The sequence below is a fragment of the Clytia hemisphaerica genome, unplaced genomic scaffold (genome assembly GCF_902728285.1).
Source record: "Clytia hemisphaerica strain Z4C2 unplaced genomic scaffold, Clytia hemisphaerica genome assembly, whole genome shotgun sequence".
NCBI lineage: Eukaryota > Metazoa > Cnidaria > Hydrozoa > Leptothecata > Clytiidae > Clytia > Clytia hemisphaerica.
In genome coordinates, this window is record NW_027104543.1 from 1,050,987 (window position 1) to 1,066,635 (window position 15,649).

The following is a 15,649-nucleotide window of genomic DNA, read 5'->3' on the forward strand; positions in this document are numbered from 1 at the left end:
AGTTCCGCGATTTCAATTTTTTTGATTCAAAGCAGGAAGACATTGACCCTTAATCATAAGTCGCATTTTGGATTGTTTTGTAATTCGAAGAAAATTCTTATTACCTTATAAAATCGAGTTAAAGAAAGTTAAATACAAAAAAAAGAAGATAAAAACTTCGAAAACTATTAATTCGATACCACAGAAAAAGTAAATGATAATTTGTATTCGATTTTCTCATTCCTATATTCAGTCACCAAGTATAAATCAATTTCTAGAGAATAAAGTATAGTAAAAAAAATTGGATAAATCCTAAGGGTAAGAGAGGTCTCTTACTCATTTGACGGAGTAAAAAAATTCTGAATATGACTTAATATAGAATCATTCGAAAACTTTTATATCGAAGAGAGGAGAGGAGTCAAAATAGGTCAAGAAAAAATAAAACAGAACAGAAACTAAGATAGATACGCGACGATCATTTAGAGTCTAAAAACCTAATGGTGTGGGAGATGAGAGAAAGGTTGAAAGATAGCTAACAAGAAGGAAAATTATAAAAATAAATATCGTTTTTCTAAGAAGGAGTGCTGATAGAATGTTATTTCTTTTTACTGACAGCTTCTTCGCCAAGTTGATCGAGAATTTCTTTTCGATAATCATCGAAGTCTCCGTCGATTTCTTCAATCGATTTATCCTCGATTACCCAGAGTTGACAATTCGTCTCCAAAATCAATCGAGCGTCGTGACTGACTATAATAACACCTAGAATGGGAAAGTCATATTTTATAAAGATTTGTATTGATATTCATTGTGCAATCTTTTTTAACTTTTTAAACACGAAGCCCCACAACAAATCGGGCCCATGGCTTATACACAGGTTCTAGGCCCACCTAGGGATTTAGATGACCTACAATATAGTATGACCTAGTATATAGTTGCTCCTGAAACCATGGAGGGTTGTGCCAGTTTTGAATTTGAATTTCAAAGCTTTATTCGATTTTTTAGTTATTTATAAGATTTGAGCCACAGATTGCCCTTAACACTTAAGTTATTTAACTAAGTGTTCGAGTTCAATATGTTTAGTGTAAACAGTTTGGTGGATAACATACCGCCAGTATATTGATTGATAGCTTCTGCGAGAGCGTCAATTGATTCAATATCTAAGTTATTTGTAGGTTCATCCTAGAGAGAGAGAGAAGAAAACTGTTGTCAGATTTCCTTGCCGGAAATTCCTCGTTCTAAATTTGTTCTTAGGTTTTTACCAATTTCAGCCTCGTGCTCTTATAAAATGGTTCTCATAAAAAGGCGTGTATAGTCACTCAAACTTTTGAGATGATATTTCTATAATTTTAAATTCATCGATAGAAACAAGTTTTAAAGGGCTGAGATAAAATGACTGACCAGTATAATAATATCAGGTTCTCTTGAAGCCATATCTGCCAGTGCTACACGCGATTTTTGACCACCTGTTACAAATGAAACGAATTTCAAATTAACGCATAACATGATAAGGTAATTCAAAGCATTTTCTTAGGCGTCCAAGGTTGATGGAAGTCTTCTTTAAAATATTCTGGGAGCTAATCTTGAGGGTTAATGGTTATTTTTTTGCCATGAAAACAGATGGTCTAAACCAAAATAAGGGGTTTTTATGCAAAACAATATTGTAGTTTCTTAAAATCTAATATAGGAGGACGGAGTGCGGGGGTAAGAATACTTGTACAACACACTTTTTACTCTTGACACCCATTGTCAATAAAGAGTATAGGGAGCGTGGTTAGAGCCAACAGAAGATCTGAAAGATTGCAGTATAACTAAAACTTCAAAGCATATGTTTTTCAATGAACTTCACAATAGAACAATAAACATATTATCTTACCAGATAAATCTTTAATTTTGATCGTATGTGCGTGTCCGGCCAAGCCGAATCTCCCTAACAATTTTCTGCAATCTTGATACTGCATATTGAATTCACGCTGAAATGAAACGAAACCAAAATAACCGTAGATACGCGTCTTCGAAATTTTACTGGTGCAGCAGTAATAAGCATTCTATTTTTTTAATTGAAATCCCATGCAGTTTCTAAAAAGTTTTCGTTTTCGAATTTCATTTTCCAGACTGCGAGAGAGCGCAGGGATCAGGATCTACAATCAATGCCATAACATATTGGCACTTTTGGCTAATTTACCATTTTTCGAAAATTGAAGTTCGAGCGAGAATGTCAATTTCGGGCCTTCACCTTGATTTCAACGACTATTTAGAGCTGGGAGGGATTTATTGGTTTCTAGGCTATATTTCAAGCCCTACTGGACCATTTTTGAATTTTTGGATCCTCACATCCTAAGTCTAGCGTTAAAACTCAGAGTTAAAACTCCACCCTTCGAACCTACTTCAGAGCACTTGCAAATCGATTGTGGTTTCAAAATACCCCGGTGGATTTCCATTTTGTGCCAAGTATTTCGTCACCGATTGTAGATAGTCACAAAAATCATAAAATCTAACCCGTTCTCTTTACAGGTACCGAGAAGAGAAAACTAGAGCGCTATAAACTCTTTAAAGCGTGAGGGGGCTGGATTATACCTGAGTATACCTGGAAGGGCTGTCTCTAGTCGTTGCATTGATTTTCTAGAAACAATTTTTTGACGTAAACCTTTCCTGGTAAACTCTGACCCAGTACTGCTTTTTGGACAGTGATTCATTCGTTGAAAAAAAAAGTTATACCTGTAAATATTCGACAGGAGATTCGTCAAGTGTAAGCTAAAAAATAATATAGATAAACTTATAGATTTGCAAAAAAAAGGGATACGGAAAATATTACTTTCGTCATTTTGCACTGGAAAAATACTATTATAAGTAGAGAGTTCAGATTCGGCCTTTCCAGAAAAAAATAGAATATGGGGGGGGGGGGGGTGGAGGATATAACACTTTTTAGAAATTTACCCCTCGGACATTGTGAATTTTTACCCCCCGGACAGAGCAAATTTTGTCGATTTTTCACTATCCCAGGGCACTATACTCCACCCCCCATGTACGGACGTTTTCTGTAAGAGTCCATTCAACATTCAGGATAAGAATGATTAATAAGATACCTGATCTGCAGAATGTTGATTGTAAAATCCGATACGCTGCAGAATAAAAGGACAATAGAGAAGTTAGTCGACACTTTTAATTTGTAATTAATAATTGCCTCTCAAAAAATTTCCATACCCAGTTGGAATAAATAGAGATTCGAACTACGCCTGATAGTATACCCAATAAATACGCGGTGTATCCGGCCGTTAACATATCAAAAACCTTTTATGAGGTGCAAGAAGATGAAGGCGTGCCTTTTTATCAAAGAAAGACAGTCACTTACTAGTCGAGGGTTTTTGATAACTTCTCCGTCCACCTAAAATGATTAAAAGTTAGTCGGTTTAAATCAGAATTCATGAGCTTTTCAATTTTAATGTAAGTAACAATTTAACTATCAGCAATTATAATAACAGTGATTCTTACTGTCTGGTGCCTTAAAAACGCCCCATCTTTTTATAAATATTTCGATTTTTTACCGTTTATTAATATTAGAAAAATACTTTTAGCTGTTTTGTAGCTGTTTAAACTCCCTAATACTTACCAGGTCACATTTCTTGAGTAACATTTTGATGAAGGTACTCTTCCCAACACCGTTTGGTCCAACAATTGCAACTGAAAATTGTCAAAATCAAAGATGTTAAATTTGGTGTTGATCTGACGACAGTTCAATTTTCAACCCAATTTTAACAACAAACTGATAATTACAACAAAATAAATGAGACCAAAAAACGCGTGGAGAGGATACTCATCTCAGAGCAGATCCTGATTAAAGTGCATATTCAATGTAAAGGCCGTAATTCCGTAAAAAACATAATATAATGCTTTGGTGGAGGGACTGCTTTGGCAATTCTACCCAGGATTTGGGTAAAAATAAAATAAAAATAATTATTCGAACGTTCGATTATGGGAGTTCAACTATTTACATAATTGAATTACAAAATATTTTGTTTTTGTCTCTAGGTATTCAATCATTAAAACATGTATTCAATATCGGTGATGCATATTACATCACCTCGGGCTAATAAATCCCACGAACTTTTACCTATTGAATATCTGAATAATATAATTGAACCTACTTCTGGAGTTCATATCGATACCAAAATCGACACTGTTGAATAATTTGGGTTGCCCAGGATATCCAAATGCAGCGTCTGCAATAAAAAGATACCCCTTTTTTACGTGTTTTTTACACTTTCCGAAAAGCGAATTTTGACTTAAAAAGCTCATTAGTAGAGAACAAATTGGTCAAATTTAAAAAGTGATAGCTCAAATTTTAAGTTAGGATATCTACTTTCTAAATATCTAAACTCCAAGCACTTTGGGACATTTGTTCGTCCTCAAGACGTCGAGAAACGTCTGAACCTTTTCGTGGGTCAACCGGTATATACTGTATCATTCTTCTGAATCTGTAGTAAAGGAACTGATAATGAGTACGGTATCATAAATCGTAAATCACTGTCAAAAATTCTTAAAATATTTTGTGGAACAGTCGGGATTGAGTATTTAGTGCAAAGTAAATAAAAAGGCAAGGGTATAAATAAGTAAAGCGAATGAAATGTCCTTGAAATTTAAACTAACATACCTTTCAACCCAAGAATAGGCGGGTTCAATGGTGGTGGATTTTTAAGGGTGAATTTGACTTTATATTCTTTCAGTCGTTGCAATAACTCCGCTTGCTGGTTTGACGACTAGCAGAAAAGATAAAAAAGAGGAGTTATTTTAGTTCCAGAGTTTGAAAAAAATATCTTGACATAAAGGAATGGATGCAAAAAGAAACCCTTAGGTATAAAATTATCTGATATTCCGATGGCGGATCGGCGGTCGCCCGCACCAGAGCTCTAAAGGAGCAGGCCAATTTCCCATCAGAGAGGACTGATAGTCGGCCTTTGATGTGCCGGCATGGTGGCCACAGAATTATTTTTTTCAAATTCCAGGACTTTCAAGGACTTTCAAGGACAAATTTCGACTTTTTCCAGGACTTTAGATCATCAAATTCCAGGATATTTCAGGACAAAATAGCATTAAACAGAAAAAATCAAGGATTTTCCAGGATAAAAAAATAAAATATTACTAAAAAGAAAAACAAATGATTATAAATCAGATAGCAGTCAAGATATAATTGCTAAAAAGAAAAAGAAATAGATTATAACGACAGATACATAGTCAAGATTTTTCCAATTTTAGAATGCGAAACGAAAAAGTCGATTGAAAAAAAAATATATTCAAAGAATTTAGAATATCCAGGACATTCCAGGACATTTTGAAAAATTACGAGAAATCCCAGGAGTTTCAAGGACTTTCCAGGAGAAAACATTAATTCCAGGATATTCCAGGAATTTCCAGGAGCGTGGCCACCATGTGCCGTATCCCAGTTGGGTTCGAAAACTCTTGACGCCATCTTGCGAAATTCTGAAATCTAAACCTTTCAGATGTTGAAAGTTTTCGGCTTAAACGTGCCGGATGAAAATGTCTGGATGTGGGTGCCAGATAAGTTATGAAATGGCGTTTTAAAATGTGATTTAAGAAATAAGGGCAAAGTAGATATTACTTCTTCTTGTTCTTTCTTGCTTTGATTCTTTTTCTGTTTTTGTGTGGTTGTCGTTTTGGCTTGTGCTTCCTTAAAAACAAAAGGAGACATGTTATGCATTCTAATACTGGACGTTCAGAAATGCATTGTTTCAAAACAAGCATTTTAAGATCTTGCAAGTTTTTGAGTATTCTTCCACTGTCACTACCCATCTAGGCAGTACCACCCTTCCCACAGGCGGTTTTTATATTTTGAAAAAGCTTGTCTTGTGTCGGTCTGTTTCGTTTAGCGAGATTGTGTGTCTCAGTTTCAGTCAGTCACTTTAGTCGAGCTAGATTGAATGCTAAAATAGCTACGCTCTACCACAGAAACATTCAGAGATTTGCGTAAAAATGTCTGAGACACGAAGTATTACCTATAGTCCGGGAGCTGGGGGAGGTCAACTATGACAGTCGTAGAGGCAAGTGCAAACATATATCATCATGCAGCACTATGCCTGAAGTTTCCGAATTTACTTGTTTGCCGTCCGAAATTTTCTTGTAGATGTCTATTTTACGGACCGGAATGCAAAAATAGCAATATTTTTTTGACGTCAATTGTGTTTACTAAGTTATATCTAACTTTTAAACAGTTTATTGAATTCAAATGAAACTTTGCCAATCTGTTACTGATAAATAGGGCTAACTCTCAATAGCAAAAACATTGCTGTATCCCTTCCAGTTTTTTTCATTTCTTGGTAATCATGCAAAAGTTTCACCTTTTTTTCTACTCCTACCGACTAACGTTTTCAAAAAAACATGTTTTAAAATTAATTTTTTGACGTATTCTTACATTGAATTAATCCTTAGCATGTAAGTAATCGCTGTTGAAAATTTTGTTTCAAAAGCTTAAGTGAAACTCAAGATATTCAATTTCAAAGACAACCATGTATAATCAAAAACATAACAAATTGATAAAACTGACGTCAAAAACGAAAAGTAAAAAATACAGACCTAGACGTCAAAATTGTTCAGAAATACCCAGCTTTCGTTTTTTATACTCTAATATTTGGAGAATACCAAAACGCCGTACAATGTAATACATTACTAAACAATTTCCCCCCAAATATGTTTTTGAGCATTAATAAGATAATAAGATAAAAGGGAAATTGGGCTATGGATTGAAAGGGACATTGCAGAGGGAATGCTCTGACGCCCATTTCCCCAATGGTCACGTGTAACTACCAGATGTCATTGGATTGTACAATGTAATGACTTCTTTCTAAATAAAGATCACAAATAACGGAACCGTTTCATATCTGGACTGGTCACGAGCAAAAAACCACGCTTTTTAGCTGTCCTCTGTAAAAAATGGAGTGGGACAGTCCTGTCAAAAAGAGAAGAAAGAAAAACATAACGAAGAAGAAAGCAGAAATATGCGTTGTTGGTTGCCGCAACGTTAAAGAACCTTTGACTTGTTTTTCATCTAAATCATGGGAGGTAAAAAGATTTTTCTAGCTTTTCTCTCTAATGAATGAGTTCCATTTCTGAGACGAATGCGTATTTTTGCCGTGGTTTCAGATGGCAGATGGTCAAACATGAAATAAAACTAGACAAAAAGGTTTTAGCTGAAAAGTCAACTTGCTTTTAACTAATAATGGATTTGACTACTGTTTTTATTTTGATTGCCGTTTTTATTTTGATTGTCGCTTTTGACAAACATAGTCACTTGATGTATACTGAATCTAATTTAGACGGTGTATAATGCGGCGGTAGCTCGAAATGATGACGGTTTGATTGCCAAGTACACCAACAAGAATGAAAAATATGGGTACCATAGAACTTGCTACCAATCGTACACGAATCCTAAGGACCTAAAAAGATGCTTAAAGAATTCGAAAGAATTACTTGATGATAGTCATTATCAAGTCTCCAGTCCTACCAAACCTAATTTAAGTAAGTTGAGCCTTGATCATATGAATATGCTTTTCATTTTTTGTTCGCAGAAGTCAACTATATGGGGATGGGCCTGGCAAACTCGATTGAGACAGGGTTATCAATAGCTTGATAGATACTCACTTTTTGAGAACAGTGGGCTTTAACACTAGTCAGTGTTTTTTAAATTTAGTCTCACTAAACGCCAGCGATAAACATTAGTAGCATGTGACTAGTGTTAAACACCACTTTTTTCAAAATGCTAAAATATTTCAAACTAGTTTTGATTGTTTCCAAACTTTACTATAGCTACCACCATCGACACCAACACATCGTCCATCTTTTGTAACAAAAGAAAAACATCGCAAAATGGCACAGGATATGAAATACTTCTCCAGTGTACAACTGAATCCTCTCTTGAAATGATTTCCTCGATAATTGGTGAGAAGTCAACAAAGGAGATAAAAAACGCATGGTACCATCGATCATGTTACCGAATTCGCTCGAAGCCAAGTCAAGCCTTAAATGATTGTTCAGATGAAACTGATTTGACGCGTGAAGAAAGTTTCGAAAGTCTAAAAGCCAATGTTACCAAAACCATCATTGAAAAGGGAAAAGTTGTTAAAATCAACGATCTCCGGACTTTCTACGAAGATGACCAGACCAGACGAAATCTCGAAGTCAAAGGAGCCACAAACAATATTAACATGCTAGTTTCAATCGCTAGGAATATTACTTCAGTCGTTGTAGGTTTTGTACTTTCTCATAATTAATCCAATTCAAATTACAATTTTCCCTAGGATAAAGTAAAATTCTTTAACATTGAAGCTCGTTTAGTTGGTTCAGTGTTCTGCAAGAATGTGTTGGTTTTGATTTTGTGATACTTTAGGTATTGCGTATGTTAATTCACTCTATTTGTACGTAATTTGTTTCAATTTTATGCTTGAACATCTTAAAATCATCTTTGACGTTAAAATTCTTCATATTTCTGGTCTGCATTTTCTAACTTCCTTTTTTGACGTCAATTTTATCATTTTGTTATGTTTTTGATTATACATGGTTGTCTTTGAAATTGAATATCTTGAGTTTCACTTAAGCTTTTGAAACAAAATTTTCAACAGCGCTTACTTACATGCTAAGGATTAATTCAATCTAAAAATACGTCAAAGAATTAATTTTAAAACATGTTTTTTTGAAAACGTTAGTCGGCAGGAGTAGGAAAAAAGGTGAAACTTTTGCAAAATTACCAAGAAATGAAAAAAACTGGAAGGGATACAGCAATGTTTTTGCTATTGAAAGTTAGCCCTATATATCAGTAACAGATTGGCAAAGTTTCATTTGAATTCAATAAACTGTTTAAAAGTTAGATATAACTTAGTAAACACAATTGACGTCAAAAAAATATTGCTATTTTTGCATTCCGGTCCGTAAAATAGACATCTACAAGAAAATTTCGGACGGCAAACAAGTAAATTCGGAAACTTCAGGCATAGTGTTACATGATGATATATGTTTGCACGTGCCTCTACGACTGTCATAGTTGACCTCCCCCAGCTCCCGGACTACTAACCGTAACAAACCGAACTTCGCGTTATCTTTTCACTCTGCGAAGAAGAGTTTGGTACAGACTACCACACATCTTAATGATCCACCTGTCAAGTTTTGAGCGCAATATCCGACATAAGATAAATCATCATCTTGATCAAACTTACGGCTTGTTTTCCAGATTTACCAGATGCCTTGAGTGCTTTGATTTGTTTTTCCTGAAACATAAAATTAATGAGGATGCCTTTATTATTATTATGCCTTGTGCAGATGTATGGGACAGACAACCTTTCAAACAAAGCCTTCAAAGTTTTATTTCACACACCCGGAAAATAAACCAGACACTAAAAATTTGTCTAAAATTATTTCCCAGATCTACGCATTGAAGAAAAATTAAACCGTAGAAAGGATTTGACACTGTCTAGTAGTCAGGAAAACCCTTTAAAGCTGATCAACATACCTGTTTCTCGTAAGCTTTTTCGTGCTCTCGCACTTTCTGTTTGTACATCTTTTTGAAGGATGCTGAAAGAAAGCGGAATGCAGATTTTCGATCGACCATATTCAAAGGATCGAAAGGTTGTTGCTATTATGAGAATCAAGAAAATATATTTGGCCATCAAAAATATCACACATAAATTATAAATTAACTTACAGTAATTTCCTTTGTAGTAATATAGCTTCTGCATGTCTATAAGGGCAAGAAGTTATTTCGTTATAAGAGTACTCTGTCCTTGTTCAAGGGCTGAGATAAATACAGAATTTCTGAGATCTCTTAACATCAAGCTCCATAATGACCACAGAATACAACATTGACAACTAGCACTCGAGTGTCTGGACAGAATTGAACTATAATTTACAGGTAATATACCAGTGTCCTTATTGGGACATAAATCTTTGGCAGAAATTTCAAATAGACGGAGACGGAACATCTACAGAGAAAAAAAACCCTCTCCAGGCTCTATAACCGCAAAGTTAAATCAATCGTAGTTATGGGTTAAAAGAGAGTAACAATACCTAAATGAATGATATCTGTGCACACGTTATCCAAAAATTGTTGATCGTGAGAAACTACCAGCAATGTTTTCTTCCATTGTTGCAAGTAACTGTTGGTGGAACAACATTAAAAGGATAATCAAATGGTTTGTAATATTTGGCATGTGGGATCCTTCTATTGTCCTGAGCAAAATCACAATTTATATTTTGCCTGCTATTTTCCAAAGCCGAGATGATTAAGTTACAAGTTTTTGGCTTTTAGGATGAAAACAATAGAATTTCAACGTAGGAACCTTGTAAGAACCCATTTTCAAAAATGTCAAATTTTGATATCTCGATTTTGGAAAATTATTCAACAAAATACTTTTTACTAAGGACCACAGAAGGTTTCTGTAATCTAAATATCTCAAACCATCTGATTATCCTTTTAAGGGTTACAGAAGAACCGATGTAAAATGTCCTGGCATTGACAAATAACCAACACCGAGGCCCGAGTCAAATTATAAAGAGCCTATAGTTTTCATTCACTCTATTGAATTATAGAACCACGATAAATTTCATTACGTAATGATTTCATCATAAAAATGTAGGAGACAAAAAAATATAAGGGCTTACAAGTATCTTTTGTAGCGAATACTTACTTATCCAGCCAAATAACAGCATTCAAATCCAAATGGTTCGTAGGTTCATCAAGTAACAGTAGAGTAGGCTCCACGAACAAAGCTCTGGAAAAAGATATTTTAAACAACAAGCTTGAAGGTTTGTGTATAGTTGAGAATAATCAGGTAGGGAACTTCAATCATTTTCTTTTTTCTCTTTTCCTGATTTAAGAAATTACATGACACTTACGAACTTATACTACATACAAAACGAACACAGAAAACTAGATAGCTCCTCCCCCCCCCCGCAAGGCACTAAGTGATATCGACAGGGTTATCATTGTGTTGTTTTCTACCACCTAATTTCATATGGTATTCAGGTATTCCATATGATACGAGCTTTAGTACAAATAAAGGGTCGACATATTGAGCATATTGAGAAGTAGGATACAGAAGTGCTGGTGTCGACTCCAGATACATTTGTAAAGGAAATGAACTTACCTAGCCAAAGAAACTCTCATACGCCATCCACCAGAAAAGTTTTTTGTCGGTCTAGACTGCATTTCGGTAGTAAAACCCAAACCCTGAAGAAAAATAGGAGGAATATATAGACCGATACATTTGAAGACAATATACATGGCGATTGCCAGAAAAAGGAGAAAAAGCTATTGAGATAAAATTATGACCTAGTTTAGCATAATTTCGAACTGAAATATTATAATTGCAGCTTAAAGATTTGAATTGAACCAATTTTTATAAAGCATTGTCAGAGCAAGGTTTTTCCTCTGAAGCGGAAATAGATTTTATACTGCAAATTAGCACAAATTCTTGAAATTTTTGTGAATCATGCTGAATTTTGAGACGGACAAACATCTTCACTGAGAAGGAAATCCTTCCGAGACTTTTATAGATAATTCAACTTTGATAAAATGAACGCTTCCTCAGCATTCTGTTTTATCTTCAGCTAGACGATCTCTAAATTATGGACACCAAAGGGGGAGTAGGAAAGAAAGGCAGAGTAAACCACTTAAGCCTAACAGCTGGTACACTTATATCAAATCTTTCTGTCAAAAGCGATAATGAAAGGGAATTGGGTCAAATGGCTTAATAGACCTTTTTATAAATTACGTCACGAACATCACTTGCCTCGTATTCAAACAATTATCATGGTGATTATGTCCCTTGAGACATTAAATGATTTGTTTATGAATAGGAAGTAATTTTAATAAAATTCGCTGGTAGTTATTCACCATGGCAATAATTTCAAAACGAGGCAATTGATGTTCGTGACGTAATTTATGAAAAGGTCTGTTCACTACACCGACACTTATTCACAACACAGCACACAGACATGCATTATGACATCATTTGACTCTGGGAAAACTTGAAATCCAATCCTCTTACAGTGTTAGGGTTGAAACGATTCTTACAGATAAGATACGCCTAGCTTTGGATTCGGCTTTGTCAGCACCGATAGCTTCCATTTCAGCATAAACAACTTTCAATCGTTTGTTCGCATCTTCACTGATCTTCTCGTCTTTTGATTCGAGCGCTTTCAAAAGATGTTTCTCCTGTACAGCAAACAAAGATAATGTGAGTTTTAAGCCAATGCTGACAAGTTTTATAGCAGAGCCTTTATAACTCGAATAATTCCTTAGATTGGAATGGTTTGGTCCTTCCACTTTTCAAACCCTTCAAATCCCTTCTTTGCTCAGATAATGTTCCCTGTGCTTGTACCTGAGACTTTGCACTGTAATAAGGCTGTAGTGAATATGATGCATTGCTAAATGTGTTGGAGAAAAATTCTATATTATAATATCAACTTCGAAGTCTTGCTTAGTGATGTGAGAAATAATCAAATAAGAGACAGATTTAACAATGAATTGGAAGACCTCGAAATCACAGCAATCTATACTATCAAGAGAAGAAGTCAAACCTAATCCTGAGAAAGCTTAACGTAACGAATAATCTAATGCAAGACTTATAGACATAGTGCAAAAACCAATTAGTTGATAGGTTGGTGAAAGGACAATCAGAAAAATTTTAAATGATCTAAAACATCTTTAAAGGATATTACAAACCTCTGCAAGAAGTTCTAAACGTTTTTTGTCAGCTTTCAAGACCATATCAACAGCAGGTGTTTCATCTACTTGAATATCTATTGAATGAAAAAGGTCATCTTTGTTCGAATCATTATGTAAAGGAAATGAAAAAGTGGTAATACCTTTGAGAAACTTTGAGCGCAAGACTCGACTTATTCATAAAGAAATCATCATCAATATCAAAATTTATATCAAAGTATAACTCCATAAATATTTCTAGAGTCATTGCAGTGGTTCATATTGTGAATAGCTCATGGGCAATAATCTGACCTTGTTCGCACAACAACACATCAATATTGGGTGGAATTTTGATCAAACGTCGTGCAATATGTACCAGCAGTGTTGTCTTTCCCATGCTGAAAGAAAAAAAACAATGAAATGGAATTATGATCAGTGTTAATGAAAAGCATCATTCTTGCAACTGCATGACGCCAGAATTCTGTGAAAACACTAGGTGGTATAACTCTCTGAAGATAAGGATGTGTTAAACAAACAAAGCCTTTATGTGAGTTGAAACCACAGTGTTTGTTAACCAATGGAAAAGGTTTAAATCTTTTAGGTTGAAAATTGTATTTACATATTTTCCTGTGGGCAAAGAATCTAGCCTTTCATATGGTTTTTATTAAAATATTTAGTCTACTAAATTTTTGGTAAGGTTGCACTTAAAAAAATGGAAAACTGTTACTTAAGTCTCGACACATTGCAAACAGTAAGATTTATTAGATGATTCGAAGTTCTCACTTCTTTGAGAATGTGGAAAGTTTTCTGCTTACCCATTAGGACCAACAAGACCATATCGGCGACCTTGTGTAATTGTCAAATCTGCATTCACAAAAAGGTCTTTTCCTCTAGCTGCAATGCTGAATTTTTCTACCTGAAAAAAATGTGTTTTGGAAAAAAATTTTCGATTTTGAAACTTTTTCAAATCTTCAATATTTGATTAAATCTTAATCAAAAATGTACTAAATTTCTTGCTACCAAACAGAAGTTACCTTAATATCAGTTGCATTTTCGATAGCAGCTGCTTTTGATGTTTGTTCTTGTTGTGATACAGAAAATTGACTTTCGTTTTCCATTGCAGCTTGTTCAGCGGCGTATTTTGCCTTGAAATGAAAATATTATCAAAAAAGTTAGGGTGTTTTGTACATATTATTTCTACATCTTTGTTGTATTTCCTATTGATCAATCAGATCTTTTCTTGAACATTTATTTACATTTATTTTCGAGAGTCTCAATTATACCAGAGAAGATAGTAAACCATCAAACACCTCTATGGTTGCTTTCTGTTCAGATAAGAATGATCGATCTTTAATGAAAGATCTGTAGAACACAAAAATTCTGCAACAAATGCACAAGAGAAAACTATCAGTACCTGTTTTGCAGCTTTCTTCTTTTCTTTACGTGACATTTTCACTGGTGAAGAAAAAAGTTGGAATGTTTAGCACTGTCTATAACTACTTGGAGACTTAATTACTTTTTAGAAGTACTGTAAATAAGGCTGGACTATGGCCATTTAAAAAAAGAAAATTACTTTTCTTCAAATCAAAACCCCTATTGTGTCTGTCTCATTCTATATTACTTTAAGAATCATGAACTACTTTCTAGCTCTTTTGTTTTTACTTCAAAATTACCTAAATGTAAACTGAATTTTCATAAACCTTCAAAAATAAATTTTTCTAACTGACCGACTGACCCACCTCCAAAATGTAAGGTTGGGTGACGGCAAACTAACAGTAAACGGTACCAGCCCTCTCAGAATACAAAAACTATATTTACCCCCAGTATCTTCAGTTTCAGCAGCATCATCTGGTTCTTCGGTTTCTTCTTCGCTGTCGTAATCGAAACATTGTTCAGCACCTCTATCCTCACCCAGTTCTAAATTCTTCATTTTGGCAGCCACATCTTTCTTTCCTAAAAGCAACATAAATACAGACAGTAAATACAGGTAATTAATGTGTAAGAAATAATAAAAATATAAATTCCTAATATTTTTTTATATTAAAAAAGTGATAGACTAAAATTTTTTTTCATTTTTTTTTCTTCAAATACTTCCTCCCAACAGGTCTCCCATACCTTAATCCTATCCTCCTCTTTACTCTCAAGCCAGTCCTGTTAATTTGTAATTTTTATTTTTGTGAATTTGTAATATATTCAACAATTTTTACTTTTACATTTTCATTTTTGTAACTTAGACAGAAGAACCATGAACAAATTGAAGTAAGATGAAGAATAGATTCAAAATGGGGAATGATTAAAAACATGAAACATGCTGAAACAGATTTCTACACATTGTGTGCTGTTTGAACCAACCTTTTCTCTTTTTCACAAGTTTTGGCTCATCTTCCTTGACCTCTTCTTCTTTATTTTCTTCTTCTTCAATTGCTGCTTTCAACGATTCAAGCTTATTTGACTTTTTTGATTTCTTCCCCATTTTTTTCTTATTGAATAAATTGTTTTTCTAAATAACAGTATAGACATAGTGCGGAAAGGGGTCTGATCCCCCCTTCTTAAATGCTCCCCACCCTTCTTGGCATCCCCCCAACCTTTAAAAATGCCTATCCCCCAAGGGTTTCGGGCTAAATTTTTTATGGTAAAAAGGGAAGGAAAACAGTAAAGAAAAATTAAGTCTGGCAAATATAATACCACTTTTTAGTGAAAATAAAGAACTTCCTTTCATGTAGACCAAATTTCATAACAGTGCGGAAATAATCTACATATATGTAACCCCCCCCTTCTAACGATCCCCCCTCCTTGCTCCCCCCCCCCTTTTAGTGAAAATCTCTGATCCCCCCTTCTTCACTTTTTTGGAAGGTGTCATCCCCCCCTTAAGAAAGGGGGGGGGGGGGTCCGACCTATGATAGTAAGAAAAATATGCTTACAACTGAGATAACCAAGCTTTGCAAGTTTGTTGTGCGAATTTAGAAC

The 15,649-nt window shown here is 34.6% G+C and overlaps 1 protein-coding gene across 1 annotated transcript; it reads right to left on the minus strand.

The window, feature by feature from the left end:
* Positions 1–57: 57 nt before the first annotated feature.
* LOC136822656 (ATP-binding cassette sub-family F member 1-like) lies at positions 58–15,186 on the minus strand. The gene is made up of 25 exons (XM_067078945.1): positions 15,035–15,186; positions 14,501–14,635; positions 14,097–14,137; positions 13,717–13,827; positions 13,498–13,598; positions 12,995–13,080; positions 12,704–12,780; positions 12,053–12,193; positions 11,124–11,206; positions 10,665–10,748; positions 10,045–10,133; positions 9,683–9,718; positions 9,491–9,552; positions 9,198–9,248; positions 5,594–5,662; positions 4,628–4,733; positions 4,122–4,196; positions 3,587–3,657; positions 3,329–3,361; positions 3,063–3,098; positions 2,695–2,730; positions 1,853–1,949; positions 1,378–1,442; positions 1,086–1,158; positions 58–738 (listed from the first exon to the last, which is right to left on the minus strand). The coding sequence occupies exons 1-25, from the start codon at positions 15,153–15,155 to the stop codon at positions 575–577; spliced, it is 2,043 nt and encodes a 680-aa protein (XP_066935046.1). The 5' UTR covers positions 15,156–15,186; the 3' UTR covers positions 58–574.
* Between the last annotated feature and the right edge of the window lie 463 nt (positions 15,187–15,649).

Bases quoted from the DNA above. Each gene is read 5' to 3' on its own strand.
- LOC136822656 (XM_067078945.1), bottom strand. From the start codon at position 15,155: ATGGGGAAGAAATCAAAAAAGTCAAATAAGCTTGAATCGTTGAAAGCA. The intron at 11,207-12,052 runs GTAAGAATCGTT...ATTTTTCTTCAG, and splicing joins AAGCTAGGCGTATCTTATCT to GGTTTGGGTTTTACTACCGA. The intron at 3,658-4,121 runs GTAGGTTCAATT...GACAATTTTCAG, and splicing joins TATCGATATGAACTCCAGAA to TTGCAATTGTTGGACCAAAC.